General features: G+C 45.2%; 1 protein-coding gene across 8 annotated transcripts in view; it reads right to left on the bottom strand.

The window, feature by feature from the left end:
* DLG2 (discs large MAGUK scaffold protein 2) overlaps positions 1-16,680 on the bottom strand; it is a 1,258,440-nt gene that overhangs the window by 396,720 nt on the left and 845,040 nt on the right. For all 8 annotated transcript variants that reach the window (XM_063127200.1, XM_063127202.1, XM_063127201.1 and 5 more), the window contains one exon: positions 16,182-16,235. In XM_063127200.1, the coding sequence (XP_062983270.1) occupies positions 16,182-16,235 (54 nt within the window). The remainder of the gene's footprint in view (positions 1-16,181; positions 16,236-16,680) is intronic.

The raw sequence follows: 16,680 nt of genomic DNA, 5'->3' as shown, positions 1-16,680 counted from the left end.
TCACAGATCTTCCTTCCTGGACTGTGCTTCAAGTATCCCCCACTTCCCACGGGCTGCCTAGAGTGCCATTTTTGGCAGAAAGGCGGGATGTAAACTGAATAAATAAATAAATAAATAAATATTATTATATAGGAATTCTGCAGCAGCTCAATTCTCACAAATGGGATTTGGCTCTCAAGAACAGCTCATCCCTCAAAGACTACCAAACATAGGAAGTATCCTATAACATGGGCCAGGGTGAGGGCTTTCAGACGGCTTAGAAATCACTTCTGCGTACACAGATTTCACCCTGCGGTCGTTTGGATTTAAGCCAACATTAATAACCAATTAAGTCTGTTTAACATCCTCCAATAGGAATGAATCATCCCTTTAGCTCCCTCCCCAGCCCCCCAAAACTCTTAATTAATAATTATAATTCTATTTGAGATTACATCTTCCATCCAACCAACCTCGAAAAACAAATAAGCAACAGAAAGGAAAGTCACACAAAGATGTGCAACAACGTGCCGTTCTCATTTCCGCCTACTGAGATGGCTAATATTTGCTCTATTCACCAGATTCAATTTGCCAATCACAATACAATAGATTGGGGGCGGTGGGAGGGGAGATGGTCAAAACATCCCTCCCTTTGAAGCTCTGCTTTTAAAGACTTTTTAATGCAACTCGCAATACACAGGTTTTCTGAAGTTATTTTGCTTTCTTGTTTTGTGGTATCTAAACTTTCTCAGTTGTTTCTATTCCCACCCAATGCATGACGATTCAGTTAATCATGGAATCATAGAATCAAAGAATAGTAGAGTTGGAAGGGGCCTATAAGGCCATCGAGTCCAACCCCCTGCTCAGTGCAGGAATCCACCTTAAAGCATCCTTGATAGATGGTTGTCCAGCTGCCTCTTGAATGCCTGCAGTGTGGGAGAGACCACAACCTCCCTAGGTAACTGGTTCCATTGTCATACTGCTGTAACAGTCAGGAAGTTTTTCCTGATGTCCAGCTGGAATCTTACTTGAGCCCATTATTCTGTGTCCTGCACTCTAGGAGGATCGAGAAGAGATCCTGGCCCTCCTCTGTGTGTCAACCTTTCAAGTATTTGAAGAGTGCCATCATATTTTGAGATCGTCATGATAGAGGGGAGGTCCAATCTAGGTCTCTAACTTACAAATATTGTTCCAGAAGGCTTTTCATTGCTTCACTGCATACAGTCAGATTTCCTTTGTGTTACATTGTTATTAACTGAGTGAAAGGGAGAGTGTACATTGGTTATTGAAAGTAGCTTTTGCATTAACCTGAGATCCAGTAATGCAGGGGTGGGCAATTTGTGGCCCTCCAGATGGTTTGGACAACAACAACACCTATCAGCACTAGTCAGCATAAACAATGGTGAAGGATGATGGGAGTTGTATGCCAAAACATCTGATAATTCAGTCAGCTCCCCCAGGAGAGGCAGATTTTACCACACTACAGATCTTGTCTGTCTACATAAGACTTCAGTTGGTTTTAGCTCCCTGCTGAGACAACGTCCTCCTGCTGTATTAGTATCAGAGAGTTCCAGCCAGCAGGACTCACTTGAAGCTATCCAAGGTCCTCCTCCCTCCCTGCTTTAATCTTCCTACCAGCTTCCCCTAAATGCCTCAAGGAACGAAAGAATAGACAATACTCAGGTAAACCAGTGAATATGGATATCTTGTTTTTACAGAGACGGAGGAACTGAATTTATGTAATAAGTACTTAAAATATTGAAAGTTACGTATTTCATCTTGATCTTTATGGGAACCCTCTGGGTAGGCCAGTGTTACCCCAACGTTGTAGATAAAGATGCTGAGACAATGGAAGTTTGCCCAATACAAACTTGTAAGTTCATGGAGGAGAGATTTCTACCAGGAACATCCCAAAGCACAGCTCACACTCTTAGCTAAAGCACATTGACAGTAATTTTCATACTCAATATTATGCTTAACATTGTCATCTATATGTTTTTAAACCTAGCAATATACTTGATTCCCAAATGTCTCTTTCTCATTTCCAATGAGTGCTCATTTGGGAGATACACATAGTAACTTCCATGTGAAGTCTGACCCTTCAAAAGCATTTGAGACTTTTACTGCAATAGAAAACAAGTACCAACTAATTGGTTTGTCAGGATTCAATAACACCAGAACCATTCCTGCATTGTTTAATGTATTTACTTGATACTTTCATAAATGTTTGACTTAGTTTGCATTTAGTTTGCTCTGCACTTTCAAGGCCTCGGGGAAGACTGGGATACAACTAAGCATAATATGTAGAACAAATCAACATCCAACATTCACTCTCGACGAGAAGTGGTTTTTTTTTCCAAATCAACTGAATTATCCATATCGTTCTACAAGGATCGTGCTCAAGGCAACTGACCTAGTTCTTATTCAATGACCATCGAAGCCATCCCTTGGGTTTGTGAATTTCTCCTTCCAAAACACACAATGCTAAATGAATACTATTGGACAGAGCGTTTAGTACACTTTGCTTGCTGCCAGTATTGGCCAACTGACAGCTTGTGAGCTCCACAATTCTTTTTGGGCCTCTCTCTCCACATACGTCAGACTAGAAGTGCTTTTGGCCTGGCAGACCCAGTGTGAAAAAAGGAGACCGTTTGGGGTGCACAGCTGCTAAGATGTTCAATCTGTGATCCCTCAGCAGTTTGGTTGAGGGTATCCCCTAGATAGGGTGACCAACTGTCAGGATTTCCCCGGATTTGTCCTGGTTTTTGTTCTTTCCATGGTGTCAGGGGAGATTTTCTATAATTTTCAATAATGTCCTGGAATGACACACCTTCCCCTTTAAGGCTGCCATTAGCATGGCAGGAGGGAATGACATGCTTTCTTGAGGCACATCATTCCCCCACCCCGAGCTCCAATTGAGGTCTTAAAGGGGAAAGTGGGTCATTCGTGGACATTATAGAAAAGGCCCCAATTGGAGTGGATGGTGGTGATGCAGAATGAAATCCTTTCCCCTCCTCCACTCCAATCGGGTTCTTTAAGGTGGCGGGGGAATAACGTACTTTCTGCAGGACTCAGAAAGCTGCTTCCCCACACACACACTAGGGGCGTTGCTAGACCAGGCCTTAGCACGCCTTCCAACCCGGTTTCCCTGCTGTGCGTCCAGATGACGCACAGGGGAATCCGGCGGCAGGCCGCAGTGAGGCCTGGTCTAGCGCGCCATAAGCAAAGTCGCTTATGGCGCACTTTTTCCCCAGCTCCGGCCTCAGGCCGGGGCTGGGGTAAGTGTGGAGACTTCCGCAGCTTTTCGCGGCTCCTCGCTCGCGAGGAGCCGCGAAAAGCTGCGGACTGGCCTGGCACAGCGCTCGTATGAGCACTGTGCCCATCGGCCCGGGGGGGGGGGGAAGAGAGGGGAGGGGGAGGATGGCATGGTGGGTGGCAAGGGGGGGCGGTGACAGAAGAAGCGCCGCGCGCCGCCGCTGCCGCTCGCAAGCAGGCGAGCAGCGCTTGCCCGGGCAAGCGCCACTTGCCTGCTTGCGAGCGGCAGCAGCGGTGTGCGGCGCTCCCTCTGTCACCCGCAAAAAGAGGGGATATTGTGGAATAGGAGGGGGCAGCCCCTGGACAATTGGTTATGCCCATATAATCAATCGTTTTTCTTCTTCTTTTTTTGGTACACAGGTACCTCTGCATGGGTCCTGAGTAATAGAAATGTATACTCCACTGATAATACATACATCTAATATGAGAATGTCCTGAAAATGGTTTCTGCACCTTGGATTCCTCCTTTAGAGTTCTGACCGAAACCCAGAGTGGATTCACAGCCCCACTGAAATAGGAGCCTTCAGCATCCACTGAGTTCAGTGATAATTACAGGATCATCGGTGGCCATTACAAAAAAACAGTTGCTGGTGTTAACATGGATGTTGGCAAACGAATTAAAACATGTAGTATGATAAAGAACCTTTATCATGGTTTATGTTGCGGAAGATGAGCAGGGGAAGGAATGTCTGGTGTTACCACAAGATGTGGTGATGACCACCAATTTGGATGGCTTTAAAAATGGGTTGGATAAATTCCTGGCGGAGAAGGCTATCAATGGCTACTAATCCTGATGGCTCTGTGCTACAGAAAGCTGGGGAACATGGGTGGGAGGGTGCTGTTACACCGTGTCCTGCTTATGGGTCCCTGGTCAACAGCTGATCAGCCACTGTGTGAGTGCTGAACTAGATGGATGCTTGGTCTGTTCCATCATGGCTCTCCTTATGTTCTTTAAGTGGATGTCATTATTAGGTCCTGTAAATCTGTTGCCAGAATAGATATGGGGGAAGCATTTGCCATCTGGGTTTGTTACTGTTTGCCCAGTGAGGGTTTGGTAGGAAAAGTGGAATAGATTACTCTGCCTGGTGCCAGAGTTCTGAACAGAAAGTACATTCCATCCTACCCCAATCCTAGAAGTATGGTTAAAGAACAGTATACAGAATTCTAAAATAAAACACACCTTCTGTCACTATTAAAGGTATTGGTTCCGTTTGTTCCTTTGTTATATTGTAGGCAGTGATTCCCTCCTCCATGTAAATCACTGCAAAATGTTAGATGAACGGTAATATTATTTTATTTATTTATTTATTACATTTTTATACCGCCCAATAGCCGAAGCTCTCTGGGCGGTTCACAAAAATTAAAACCATAGTAAAACAACCAACAGGTTAAAAGCACAAATACAAAATACAGTATGAAAAGCACAACCAGGATAAAACCTTGCAGCAAAAATTGATATAAGATTAAAATACAGAGTTACAACTGTAAAATTTAAATTTATGTTAAAATTAAGTGTTAAAATACTGAGAGAATAAAAAGGTCTTCAGCTGGCGACGAAAGCAGTACAGTGTAGGCACCAGGCGGACCTCTCTGGGGAGCTCATTCCACAACCGGGGTGCCACAGCGGAGAAAGCCCTCCTCCTAGTAGCCACCTGCCTCACTTCCTTTGGCAGGAGCTCACGGAGAAGGACCCCTGTAGATGATCTTAAGGTCCGGGCAGGCACATATGGGAGGAAGCGTTCCTTCAAATAACCTGGCCCCAAACCGTTTAGGGCTTTAAATGACAATACCAGCACTTTGAATCAGGCCCGGACCTGGACTGGAAGCCAATGAAGTTGTAAAAGGACTGGCGTAATGTGATCTCGCCGGCCAGATTTGCTCTCTTTGCATGTGGGTGAAACACTGCCAGCGGCCCAAGAGAACGGTGATTATCATTCCTGGAGAGAAAGTTAGCAGAAAACTGCAAAGTTCAAGGCTCTGCTGTCAGGACATATCCAGATTTATAGCCATTAATCCTCCAGTATCAGGTGGAGTATATTAGTGCAGTGTAAAACAAACAATTATACTTCAGTGTTGTTTTCCCTCCCCGAGCTGTCTCCACAAACTACGGAAATTACCTTACAGAGTCTGCTCAGGATCACATTTACCTTCCAATTGAGTCAATCTCCTGTGGAAAATTATCGGATCAAGTATTCATGAGACAAAAGTTAATTTGCGCTACCCACGGAGAGATTCGGTTCTCTAGCTGGTGGTGACGACAGACGTGCCTTGTTTGATTGGGAGCAGATTACAATTTGAGCTGGATGCCAGGTGTTTCTCATTAGTTCATTGCACTCCGGTCAGTGAATCCCTCTATTATGTAAAACACAGCTTTATAAAGGGGGGGGGGCAGTCTCCAAGCAGCAATTCAGATGGGATCGGTAAGGATAGCAGAGTCCACATGGCCATTTAATTTGCACATATTTGAACAACATAATAATGCCACATGTTGTTCACAGTTCTGCTTGTTCTTGGGTTTAGACTTCTTGGGTTTCATTAGAATCAAGGCTGATCTTTATACTGTTTTTATGTTTTTTAAAAATTTTGTATACTTTTAATGATTACTATTTTTAATTGTTGTAAACCGCCCAGAGAGCTTCGGCTGGGGGGCGGTATATAAATGTAATAAAATAAATAAATAAATAAATAAATCTTCAGTAATGTGAAAAACATTGCAAAAACACTCACACTGAGGCCTTAGCTAGATCTAAGGTTTATCCCAGGATCATCCCGGGGTCGTCCCTGCCTGCTCCCGGGATATCCTGTGTGTCATTTACATGAACAGGGATGACCCTGGGATGATCCCGAGATAAACCTTAGGTCTAGCTAAGGCCAGAGACTCACTGTAGCACAGTGGCTAAATATAGCTGTAGTTGAAATGCCTCTCCTAAAGTTTTGCTACTTGCGGGAAGATCTTTTTGCCTCTGTTCCTGCCTGTGAATGGAATGTGGGCCCCAAGAGTGGAATTTGGCTCTCTGGCCAAAAGAGGTTCAACACTCCTGCAGTATGGAATCTCCAGGGGGAGGTGGATAGCGGAGAGCCACAATGGAAGATAGCTCTTGCTAAAATGTTCTGCTTCAAGGCTCCTAGGTGCTGGAAGGATGCTGGGCGAGGTGAGCCATTGGTCTGATCTAATTGGGATGCTTCTTATTCAGATAACTGTCACTTTTTCCCACTTCTTCAGTTGTCTGGCATAAACTTTAAGAGGAGCTGACCTGGAATATTGACATACTTCAGCTGATGAAGGAAGGCCACCAATGGTGAAAACAGAACTTGGCTGGGATGGGGTAGGGGTGTCCGTCGCTGGGACATCCATTCCTTTTGGGCTTACTGAATTTTTGCCCCCCCTCCCACCTACCCAACTCAGTTTACCATTTGCAATCCAAGCAGTGTTGTTGTCCCCTGAAATCTGGGAACTTTCCCTGTTTTAATTTTTATTTGCATAAATAGAATGTTGTGCAAATTGCAGCTGCAATTTGTGCAAATTATGCACCTTGTAGCTGAAATTTGCCTAAATAATGCAAGTTGTAGTCACAACTCGCACAATTTCCTATTTTATTTATTTATTTATTTATTTTTATTTATTTATTGCATTTTAATACTGCCCAATAGCTGAAGCTCCCTGGGCGGTTCACAAAAACTAAAACCATTCAAAGTATAAAACAAACAGTATAAAAACATGATATGAAATATACGTTAAAAAGTGTGAATTGGCCTGACTCGATTCACATCGAGTTGGGCCAGATTGCAGGAAACAGGTCGAAGTCTGAGATGGGGGAGAGCTGATGAAATTTCTACCCCAGATGGATTCCTCTAGCATCCCTAGGATGGGAACAAGAAGAAACTCTGGCATTTCCTGAGCAGCATACATGGTAGGAGACAGGGAGTGTCTGAATCATGCACAAAATACATTTCACAATGGGTGACCTAACCATGCACAAAATAAAATCCAAGCACCCATTTGAGCAACAGCAGCATATGCATGAATTAAAATGTATAGCCAAACTAGTACGCAGGCTTCTATAGTCATTAACTGTGTAAACACACACACACACACACACACACACACACACACACACCAGAGAATAATTCTTTTTGCGCTATTCAAGTTGCCCATCAAATGAATTCCCGCAACTTAAGCTCAGCGAGCTAAAGCTACTCAAGTCACTGAACCCAGAAACAGGGCTAATTAACTAGTCCTTTTATGATTTGCTGCTGTTCTCAATTATAAAGCGCTGCCTATCACATGAAAAGAGAGGGGGGTCTGTCCGTTCACCCTTTCAGATGAAAGGACAAGCACAATCAGCCAGGGGGGGATGAGAAGGCACGGAAGTGAAAAGGGTTGCAGACGTCTCTCAATGTCAAACAGCCCCTGTACTTTCAAATCCCCCCCCCCCAAATCCAAACAATCTACATCCTGTTTCTGAAAGTCGAAGGCAGAGCATGGAAGCAAAGTTTCGAAACTTTCTAAGATAACAAGAGGGGCAAATTGTAAGTTAAATGCAAAGACATGAAAGGAGGGGCAAACTGTAAGTTAAACGCAAGCACGTCTCACAGCGGCCCCTCAGGCTTCTATGGGGCCGGTGTCAAGGGCTGGCGTGCTTTGGCACCTGCCGAGGGCTCACATCACAGCAGGTGCTCACTGAGAAGACTCCTGTGGAGTTGCTCTTCCACTTTGCCATTGCAACCTGCTTTTTCACCTGCCTCAAGGTGAGAAGCAGCAGCAGTAAATGCCGCTGCCTGCTTGCCCACGGGTTCTGAACTGGGTAAAAGGGGGGCGGGATCCAATACATTAACACAGGTCCACTATAGTTCCAATAGGGAATGGGAGTAGCAGCATAGGTAGTGTCCTCATACCAGAAACGAAGCTCAGAGTGACCAAGGTCTGAGACTAGAACTTTGTAAGGCCTGGTGGTCCAGGGTTTGGCTTTGGGGTCAGCTGAATGGATACGAAGAGTAACTGGTAGACCAACCCAACAGGATCCCTGAAGGTGGGCATCCAGTCTACAAGGCTTGCTGGAGAAACAGAACGTGGATGGTGCAGGAAAGGCACCCCTGCCCCAGAACAATACACCCCTTTCCACATCCAGTGACATGGAGCAAAGCAAGGGTTTTCTGGATACCCAGCTATGTCTCACCCAAGGCTGTGTGTGTGTGTGTGTGTGTTTCCTCAAGCTTATCTTTTTTGAGGCTGGCTCAGGGGACTGTGGAGCCTCTCCGCCCCTGCAAACGGAAGCCAGGTTTGGTGGCAATTTCTGGGTTCTGAGGGTGGGCGGGGCAGAGAAGTATTTGGCGGTGCCACTGAAATCCAATCGAGGCTTTTGCAAAATTCTTTTGGAATGCTCTGAAAATAAGGTCTCTCCAGACTTGATTCTGCTGCATGCTTCTCAAATCTGTGTGTAATTTCGCCCTACTCTCGTGCATGTGTAAAGTCTGGTCGGTGACCGTAATAAAGTAGAGGTGAAAATTTTGTAGAAATTTAAATAAAGTAGAAAATTTTGGATCGGCCCGCTCCGCGCCGCTCCGCCCATGCTCCGCTCCTCTTCGCCGCGGAGCTCCGGCTCCGAATTGGAGCTCTGCAGTGAAGGGGAGTGGCGCCAGGTAAGGCCAGGAGAGGAGGGCGGGAGGTTTACCGGGCCCTGCCGCCATCGCCGCCCGTGCGGCAACGGCGGCAGAGCCCGGTAAGGGACCAAGGGGGAGGGGGGCCTTACCTGCCTCCGTCCGCGGTCCGTCGGCGTCTTCAATTGAGCCCGCGGTTCAACCAGGAAGTCTGGGCCGCAAGCTTCAACTTCCTGGTTGAACCGCAGGCTCAATTGAAGACGCCGACGGACCGCGGACGGAGGCAGGTAAGGGAGAGGAGGGGGGTTACCGGGCCCTGCCGCTGTCGCCGCATGGGCGACAGCGACAGCGGCAGGGCCCGGTAAACCCCACTTACCTTTCCGGCGGAGCTCCGGATCGAGGCGAAGGATCCGCCTTCACCTCGATCCTCTTCGCCACACTCCGCCGGCCCCCCAATCCTCTTCGCCTCTGCCTTAAGGGCAGGCGAAGCCCCCCACTCCACTTCTAATTCGCCAGTCCGATTAGAAGCGGAGCACATCCCTATAATAAAGTTGATGATGGAATCCAGGATTATATAGCAACAATTCAGCACCTCAGGTCCATGAGCCTAATCCAGCCCACCAATGTCCTCCAGATCTCCATGCCCCCTTCCCTTTGCCCTGCCCCCTTTTCCAAACTGCTGGTTGTTTGATGGCTTTCCAGCTTTTACACAGGTTTACTTCAAAGGCTTAGTGACTGGCATCTTGAGTTTTAAGCTACAATATACTGGCCTTTTGGTATTTGGGCCTTCCCTTTGCCCCCACCCCTACTGTAATGGAGTCCCTGAAGACATCTCCAAAATGAATTTGGGCCCCAGGTTGAAAGAGGTTCAACAGCACTGTTTTACAGCAGCCTATGCACAGCAATTCTCACAGTCCCCTCACAGGCTTAAAAGTAAAAAGCAAATGGCATCCCACAACATACAAAGACTCTTGTTTCTCAGGACATTGGTCATTTTCTTCTTACCCATACCCCCAGAGAATACCCATATATCCCAGACTGGTTCTTCAAGAATATAAGAACTTAAGAAGAGCTATGCTGGATCAGACGAGGGCCGTAGCTAGACCTAAGGTTTATCCCAGGATTGTCCTGGGGTCAAACCTGTTCATCTAAGTGCCACACAGGACATCCAGCGCTCAGGCAGGAACGAACCTGGGATGATCCTGAGTTAAACCTTAGGTCTAGCTATGGCCCAAGGGTCCATCTAGTTCAGCACTCTGTTCACACAGTGGCCAACCAGCTGTGTCAACTAGGAACTCACAAGTAAGACATGGTGCAACAGCATCCTCTCACCCATGTTCCCCAGCAACTGGTGTGTGTAGGCTTACTGCCTCTGATCCTGGAAGTAGCACAGAGCCATCAGGATTAGTCGCCATTGATAGCTTTCAGGATAACTTCTCCTCCTTGTAGAACAGGGGTGACAATTCATGACCCTTCAGATGTTTTGGTTCACAACTGCTATCAGCTTTAGCCAGCACAGCCAATAGTGAGGAATGATGGAAATTGTAGGCCAAAACATCTGGGAGGTCACACGTTGGCCACCCCTGCTGTACAATGTCAACGATGGCACATTTTCACTACAATCCTTATTAAAATCCTAGATCACGACAGTCAATTTTGTTTTGTTTTTTTCTTGTTTCCAGAATCACAGATGCTAGAGGCAGGTATAAATAACAAACCCACAAGGGACCGAAAAAGGGAGGATGTTATCCAAGTAAAAACTGGGAGCTTTCATCAACAGAACGCATTCAAAGTATTCTATCAAACCATTGCATCTTAATTGAAATGATCATTTATCCCAATGAATAATGCAACTGAATAATGAGAGAATGCAACTGAAAGCTTCATTAAAATCCGCCTATGGCAGAACTCTCTTATCTCCCCACACATCATGAAAAGAACTCTGTCGGGATGGATTAACCAGTAAGTTAAATAAACTACAGAGCAGCGGCCAGACAATATGGACATCTTTCTTACTGCCAGACATGGATAGGTTGATGGGCAACAGAGCACCAGTACCAAGAGTTGGGCACATGCCCAGGGCCCGTAACCCAGCACGTGCCCAGTGGCAAGACCACACCCCCAGAGTTGCTCTTCCTGTTCACCATGGCAACCTGCCTCTTGCTCTGGCCCAGACAACAGTGGTGGTGGTCAGAAGGGAGCACAGTAGCTGTAATGACCTACTCACTCTCTGCTTGTCGAAGAAACTGGTGGTACCATGCTGAGAAATAGGATGAGGAGCAGTAGCAGCTGATGACAAAAAGCTGAAGTTGGCACTGATGGGCAAACATGGAATATTCCTTGGTGGTTGGCAAGGCCACTCAGGCCCTAACTCTTAAAGGAAAAGAGCCTTTTCAATGGAATCTACCAGCCTTCCGCTCCTTGTGAAGGGCTGAATAGCTCCGTCTCTCATGACCTTCTGCCAGCAAGCAGAAACATTTGTATTTAAACTGGCCTTTGGCCTATACATGATTGGAAGCAGGTTCTAATTGCATTTTTAATGGGTTGTTTTGATTGGTTTGATTGATGTCTCAGTGTGTGCATGCATGCGTATGTGTCTGTGTTGGGTTAGTTTTCTGAATTGGTGGTCTGATGAAGAGTAGACAAGCAACGCATTTCATGATGAGATAAGTCCGTTATATCATCTCAACTCATCTGTAGGGGCCTATGTTCTTCCTGAATTAGAATCCCACCTTTGCAGAAATCCATGGTTCTAGTCCAGAGGGAAAAATAGCATCACAGCTGAGTTCCTACTGAAGGCTTCGCCCATCCATCCGACCTCTGTTTCCATCCAATTCACAGAGGGCAAAGTGACCAATTCTCTTCTCTTCCCTTTATAAGGTATTTCTTTTCACTGTCAGAATGTGCTGTCTTAGGGCATGGCTAGACAGGGCGATATCCTGGGGAACACTCCAGGATCATCCCTGTGCATCCGCATGACACACAGCGGATCCCAGGGGCAGGGAGGGATGATCCCTACTTTTCCCCAGGATAACGGGCACCACTTTTATCCCTACTTTTCACATGGTCTCGGGATGATCCCGAGACTGCGGAAGGTGTGGGCTGCCATCCCAGTTTCTTCCTGGCTCCTCGCAACTAACCGTGAGGAGCTGAGAACTCTTACTTTTTGCTGGAGTGCTCAAGTGCTCGTCTTCAAAAATAAAAAATTCAAAATGGTGGGAGCGACATCCTCTTCCTCCTGGGACGTCAGGCACCGCATGTAGACTGAGGGGGAGGATCTTGCGATCACCGTATTGTGAGATCCTCCCCCTCCAGTCCCTAGGTCTAGACATGTCCCTAGTCTACTTTTCTTAAGGCTAAATAATATATTCTCAGTCACAACCATCCCTTTTAGGTGCTAGCCATATTTTATCAAGAAGTTTTATAAACCTGATTTAACATCCACTCGACTGTGTGGGTGATAACATATGAGAGGTACTGGTTCCCTTCTATTCAGCATTGGTTAGGCCTCATCTTAAATATTGAATCCAGTTCTGGGCACCATACTTCAAGAAGGATGCAGACAAACTGGAGTGGGTTCAGAGGAGGGCAATGAGGATGGTCAGGGGTCTGGAAACAAAGCCCTATGAGGAGACCTGGAGAAGAGAAGGCTGTGGGGAGACATGAGAGCACTCTTCAAATACTTAAAAGGTTGTCACACAGAGGAGGGCCAGGATCTCTTCTTGATCCTCCCAGAGCGCAGGACACAGAATAACGGGCTCAAGTTAAAGGAAGCCAGATTCCAGCTGGACATCAGGAAAAACTTCCTGACTGTTAGAGCAGTACGACAATGGAATCAGTTACCTAGGGAGGTTGTGGGCTCTCCCACACTAGAGGCTTTCAAGAGGCAGCTGGACAACCATCTGTCAGGGATGCTTTAGGGTGGATTCCTGCATTGAGCAGGGGGTTGGACTCGATGGCCTTGTAGGCCCCTTCCAACTCTGCGATTCTATGATTCTATGACTCTACAGAAAAGCTTTCACTACCATTGATGGGCTTTTGCTAAGATTGAGTAACTAAATGCATTGCTTGTTTCTGACCAATGTTCCCCCCCCCTTTGTCTTAAGGCATTCAAAGCTAATGCAAAAGCTAAAGCAGACATCTTATTTTTATCCCATCACATGGCAATGATTGACATGTGGCGTTTCTCAAGAGATGTGATGTAATTCATTCTCCCTTGAGAGCATGCATGCCATCAAAGGGTTACAGATTCTCTAATATGAATATTTCTCTCTTTTTTTGACACTGCTGTAGCCTGTGTTGAAACAGATGCTTCATTTCTTCCACTGCCTGTGACAGACGAGTTCAGGCAATCGTCAAAGTGTAAGTGTTGTGGCAGGTGAGATATCCCTGTGCAGTGAGTAATATATACACATACACATTTTTTCACACGTTTTTTGATTGGAGGATATCATTGCAAAATTGGGAGAAGTATTGACATGTCTGTCAGAGGTAGATCCAGCCCTTTTGGGGCCCGATGGATTCCCACACCCTCCCGAACTCAGCTTGCCTTTGCGAGCCAAGCTGGGTGTCTGTTCCCTAAATCTGGAAACTTGATCAGGGTTGTGTGGGTTTTTCACCGTGAATTCCAATTTCCGCAAATCAGTTCCTTAGTCGCTCCACCACAATCCTGTAACGAATTGTACGAATGCACAGGTTTATCACAAAAACAGAAGTGCTGTTTTGGAGTAGACGTTACGGCAAAGTTGAAAAAGATTTCTTTTAGATATGCCCAAGTCTCATTTTCAAAATCCAATAAAAAATTGCACTGCATTTTAAGAGCATTTATTGTGGTTACTTTTTATTGCTCAAAATAACCAGAGATATAGATCTTTTGAATTAGGGAGTGGGAACCTTATTCAGGAAACTATAACCTGCCATTCTGTGTTAATGCTCCCAAGGCAGCTCACGACACAATTGAAACAATTACAATCAACATAACACAAAACATTTTGTGCAGCAGAGCAGTAAAACTATGGCAATAAAAGCGTAGCAATGGTAGAATCAACATGGAATCAGGTAACTGTCAAATTGGTACTAAGAAAGAGAGAGTTTGCATTTTTTAAATCTATTTTACGTTACCATCCATTGCTATAGCCTCTTTTTTTTTAAAAAAAAAAAAATAGCCACTCTGATATGAATGATCAATTTATTTTAATGCATCAAGAATCTTTTTGTGCACTACTTTACAGAGGCATATATGCCCTTCTGCCCATGACTAAAACACCACAGAAAAAGAAGTCGATACAACTGTTTGTTCAATCCCATCGACACACAGACATGCACGAGTAAAACAGTGATAAAAATTCGAATGAGATTTTCAGAAGCATCCTTAATGGATTGTTCGCAGCTCAAACACATTGGGCACTAATGCAGCCCATGTGCAAGTGGGGCCCACTCATTTCCGAAATGGAACATGTCAACAGAGTGAGCAAAAAGGAGCATTGCTGACCTGCCCTATTCTGGACACTGGCATTCTGATTTGTTTACCAGGTTGTCTAGAAAGCATGGATTTTCTGTTTTGCCTGTGATGGGCCCTGCTGGCACAAGATTATCAGTAGGGGTTCAGTAGAATCATAGAATTGTAGAATAGTAGAGTTGGAAGGGGCCTGTAAGGCCATCAAGTCCAACCCCCTGCTCAACCATCTGTCAGGGATGCTTTAGGGTGGATTCCTGCAATGAGCAGGGGGTTGGACTTGATGGCCTTGTAGACCCCTTCCAAATCTGCTATTCTATGATTCTATGATTCAATGCAGGAATCCACCCTAAAACATCCCTGACAGATGGTTGTCCAGGTCCCTCTTGAAGGCCTCTAGTTTGGGAGAGCCCACAACCTCCCTAGGTGACTGGTTCCATTGTCGTACTGGACATCAGGAAATTTTTCCTGATGTCCAGCCAGAATCTGGTTTCCTGTCACTTGAGCCCATTATTCCGTGTCCTGCACTCTGGGATGATCAAGAAGAGATGCTGGCCCTCCTCTGTGTGACAACCTTTTAAGTATTTGAGGAGTGCTCTCATGTCTCCCCTCAATCTTCTCTTCTCCAGGCTAAACATGCCCAGTAGTCAGTGCGTTGGATTGGAAACCATAACTTCCTTTAATTGAAGGTCCTCAACTAAAGGACCAGGTATGGAGGGAGTGGGACAGGCACCGCTGGATTAACCTTTAAGCAATATAAGCACGTGCTTAAGGCACCAAGGGAAGGGGAACACCATGGAGTACTGGTACCATAGCTATAGCCATCTACTTTTAAGGAATTCCAGATTAAAAATCGTTTTCAATAAATTTTTGCATTTGCATTCCCCCCCATAACAGTTTTATTAAAAAATGCATAAAACAGTGATGAAAATTTGTATTTTTTTCTGTTGCCGAATATAACCCTAATTGGCTTAAATTGCTTGCTGCTATTTAGGGTTAAATAAATATATTAAAAACCAGTTTATATTTAATATAGTTGTGTGTTCTGGCGTAGGGGAAACTGGCCTTGAAGAAAACTGAGTTTTTAATGTGTTATTTCATCTTCAGCACTTGTTGAGTCTTCATGTCTTGCTGGCTAAGCAATGGAAGGGCCAAGGGGGCACCATTGATGGGCTTTGTGTAGGGCATCAGCTGGCCTTAATCCAGCCTTGGGGACAGGAGAACAGGTTGATCTATGCTCCTGCACAACCAGGAGGTATTCCATGTCTGTTGCCTGGCTGATGTCATCTAGCTTGGGTACACATCCAGGGGACAATCAATGGCACCCGTGAGTTGTGGGAGCAGGTCTGGGAGTCAAACAGTGAAGGAAGTTCTCCAACCTGCTTCCACACTTCATGCTCAGTGATGCGCCAAGTACAATTAAGTGCAGTAGAGGCTGGTGGATCTGGTCTCAGGGTGTGTGTGAATCCACTCTGGGCTTCAGTCAGAACCAGCCAGACCTCTAAAAGAGCTATCCAATGTACTTAACCTATCTTGGGGATTGGGTTCAGCACTTTGGATAACACCTTTAGAGTTATGACTAGTTCTGGTTGAAGCCCAGAGTGGGTTCACAGCTCCACTGACATATCTACATCTGGCAAATCATTCTGTTATAAATAAATGGTTTTAAAAATAATAACAACAACAACAACAACAACAACAACAACAACAACAACAATAATGGGGGGACGATGCTATCTGATGCTAGGAATCAAATTAACCAAGCAAGGTTTACAAATTGGAAAACCCTGCTCTTCTGAAATAATAATAACAAAAGAATAACATCTTGTTAACTTACATAGGGAATGGTGTCCAACGTATCTGTGTTGACGATTATAGGGGCAGGGCTGGCCTGGAGGGAAAAAAGAAGAAGAAAATATGTTCACAATACTTGATAATCTATGTCAGTCAAAAATGTGCTTCAGGACCTTTGTTAAAATCTGGCTTGAATAACACCTATGAGAAAACAATGACAATGAAAAGCGATGCATCAGAAATCAATAATATGTGTTCATTATATACATGAAAAAGGTTCAAATTTGGGATTCTTCTGTGAGTTCCAAAGAAGGCACCTAAAGTTCACCGGAAATAATAATAATAATTACCCGCCTCTTCCTCTGGATCGAGGCGGGGTACAACAGAAATAAAAACACCATAAAATACATACAACTAATTCAAACGTTTAAAACCAGTGCATCATTAAAAGCAGCACACCATTAAAAAGGCATCTTAAAATTCAACAGGGTAGGCCTGACGGAAGAGATCAGTCTTTATGGCTTTCTTAAATTCTGGAAGAC

The sequence above is a fragment of the Elgaria multicarinata genome, chromosome 5 (genome assembly GCF_023053635.1).
Source record: "Elgaria multicarinata webbii isolate HBS135686 ecotype San Diego chromosome 5, rElgMul1.1.pri, whole genome shotgun sequence".
Classification (NCBI taxonomy): Eukaryota; Metazoa; Chordata; class Lepidosauria; order Squamata; family Anguidae; genus Elgaria; species Elgaria multicarinata.
This window is presented reverse-complemented; position numbering and strand designations above follow the sequence as displayed.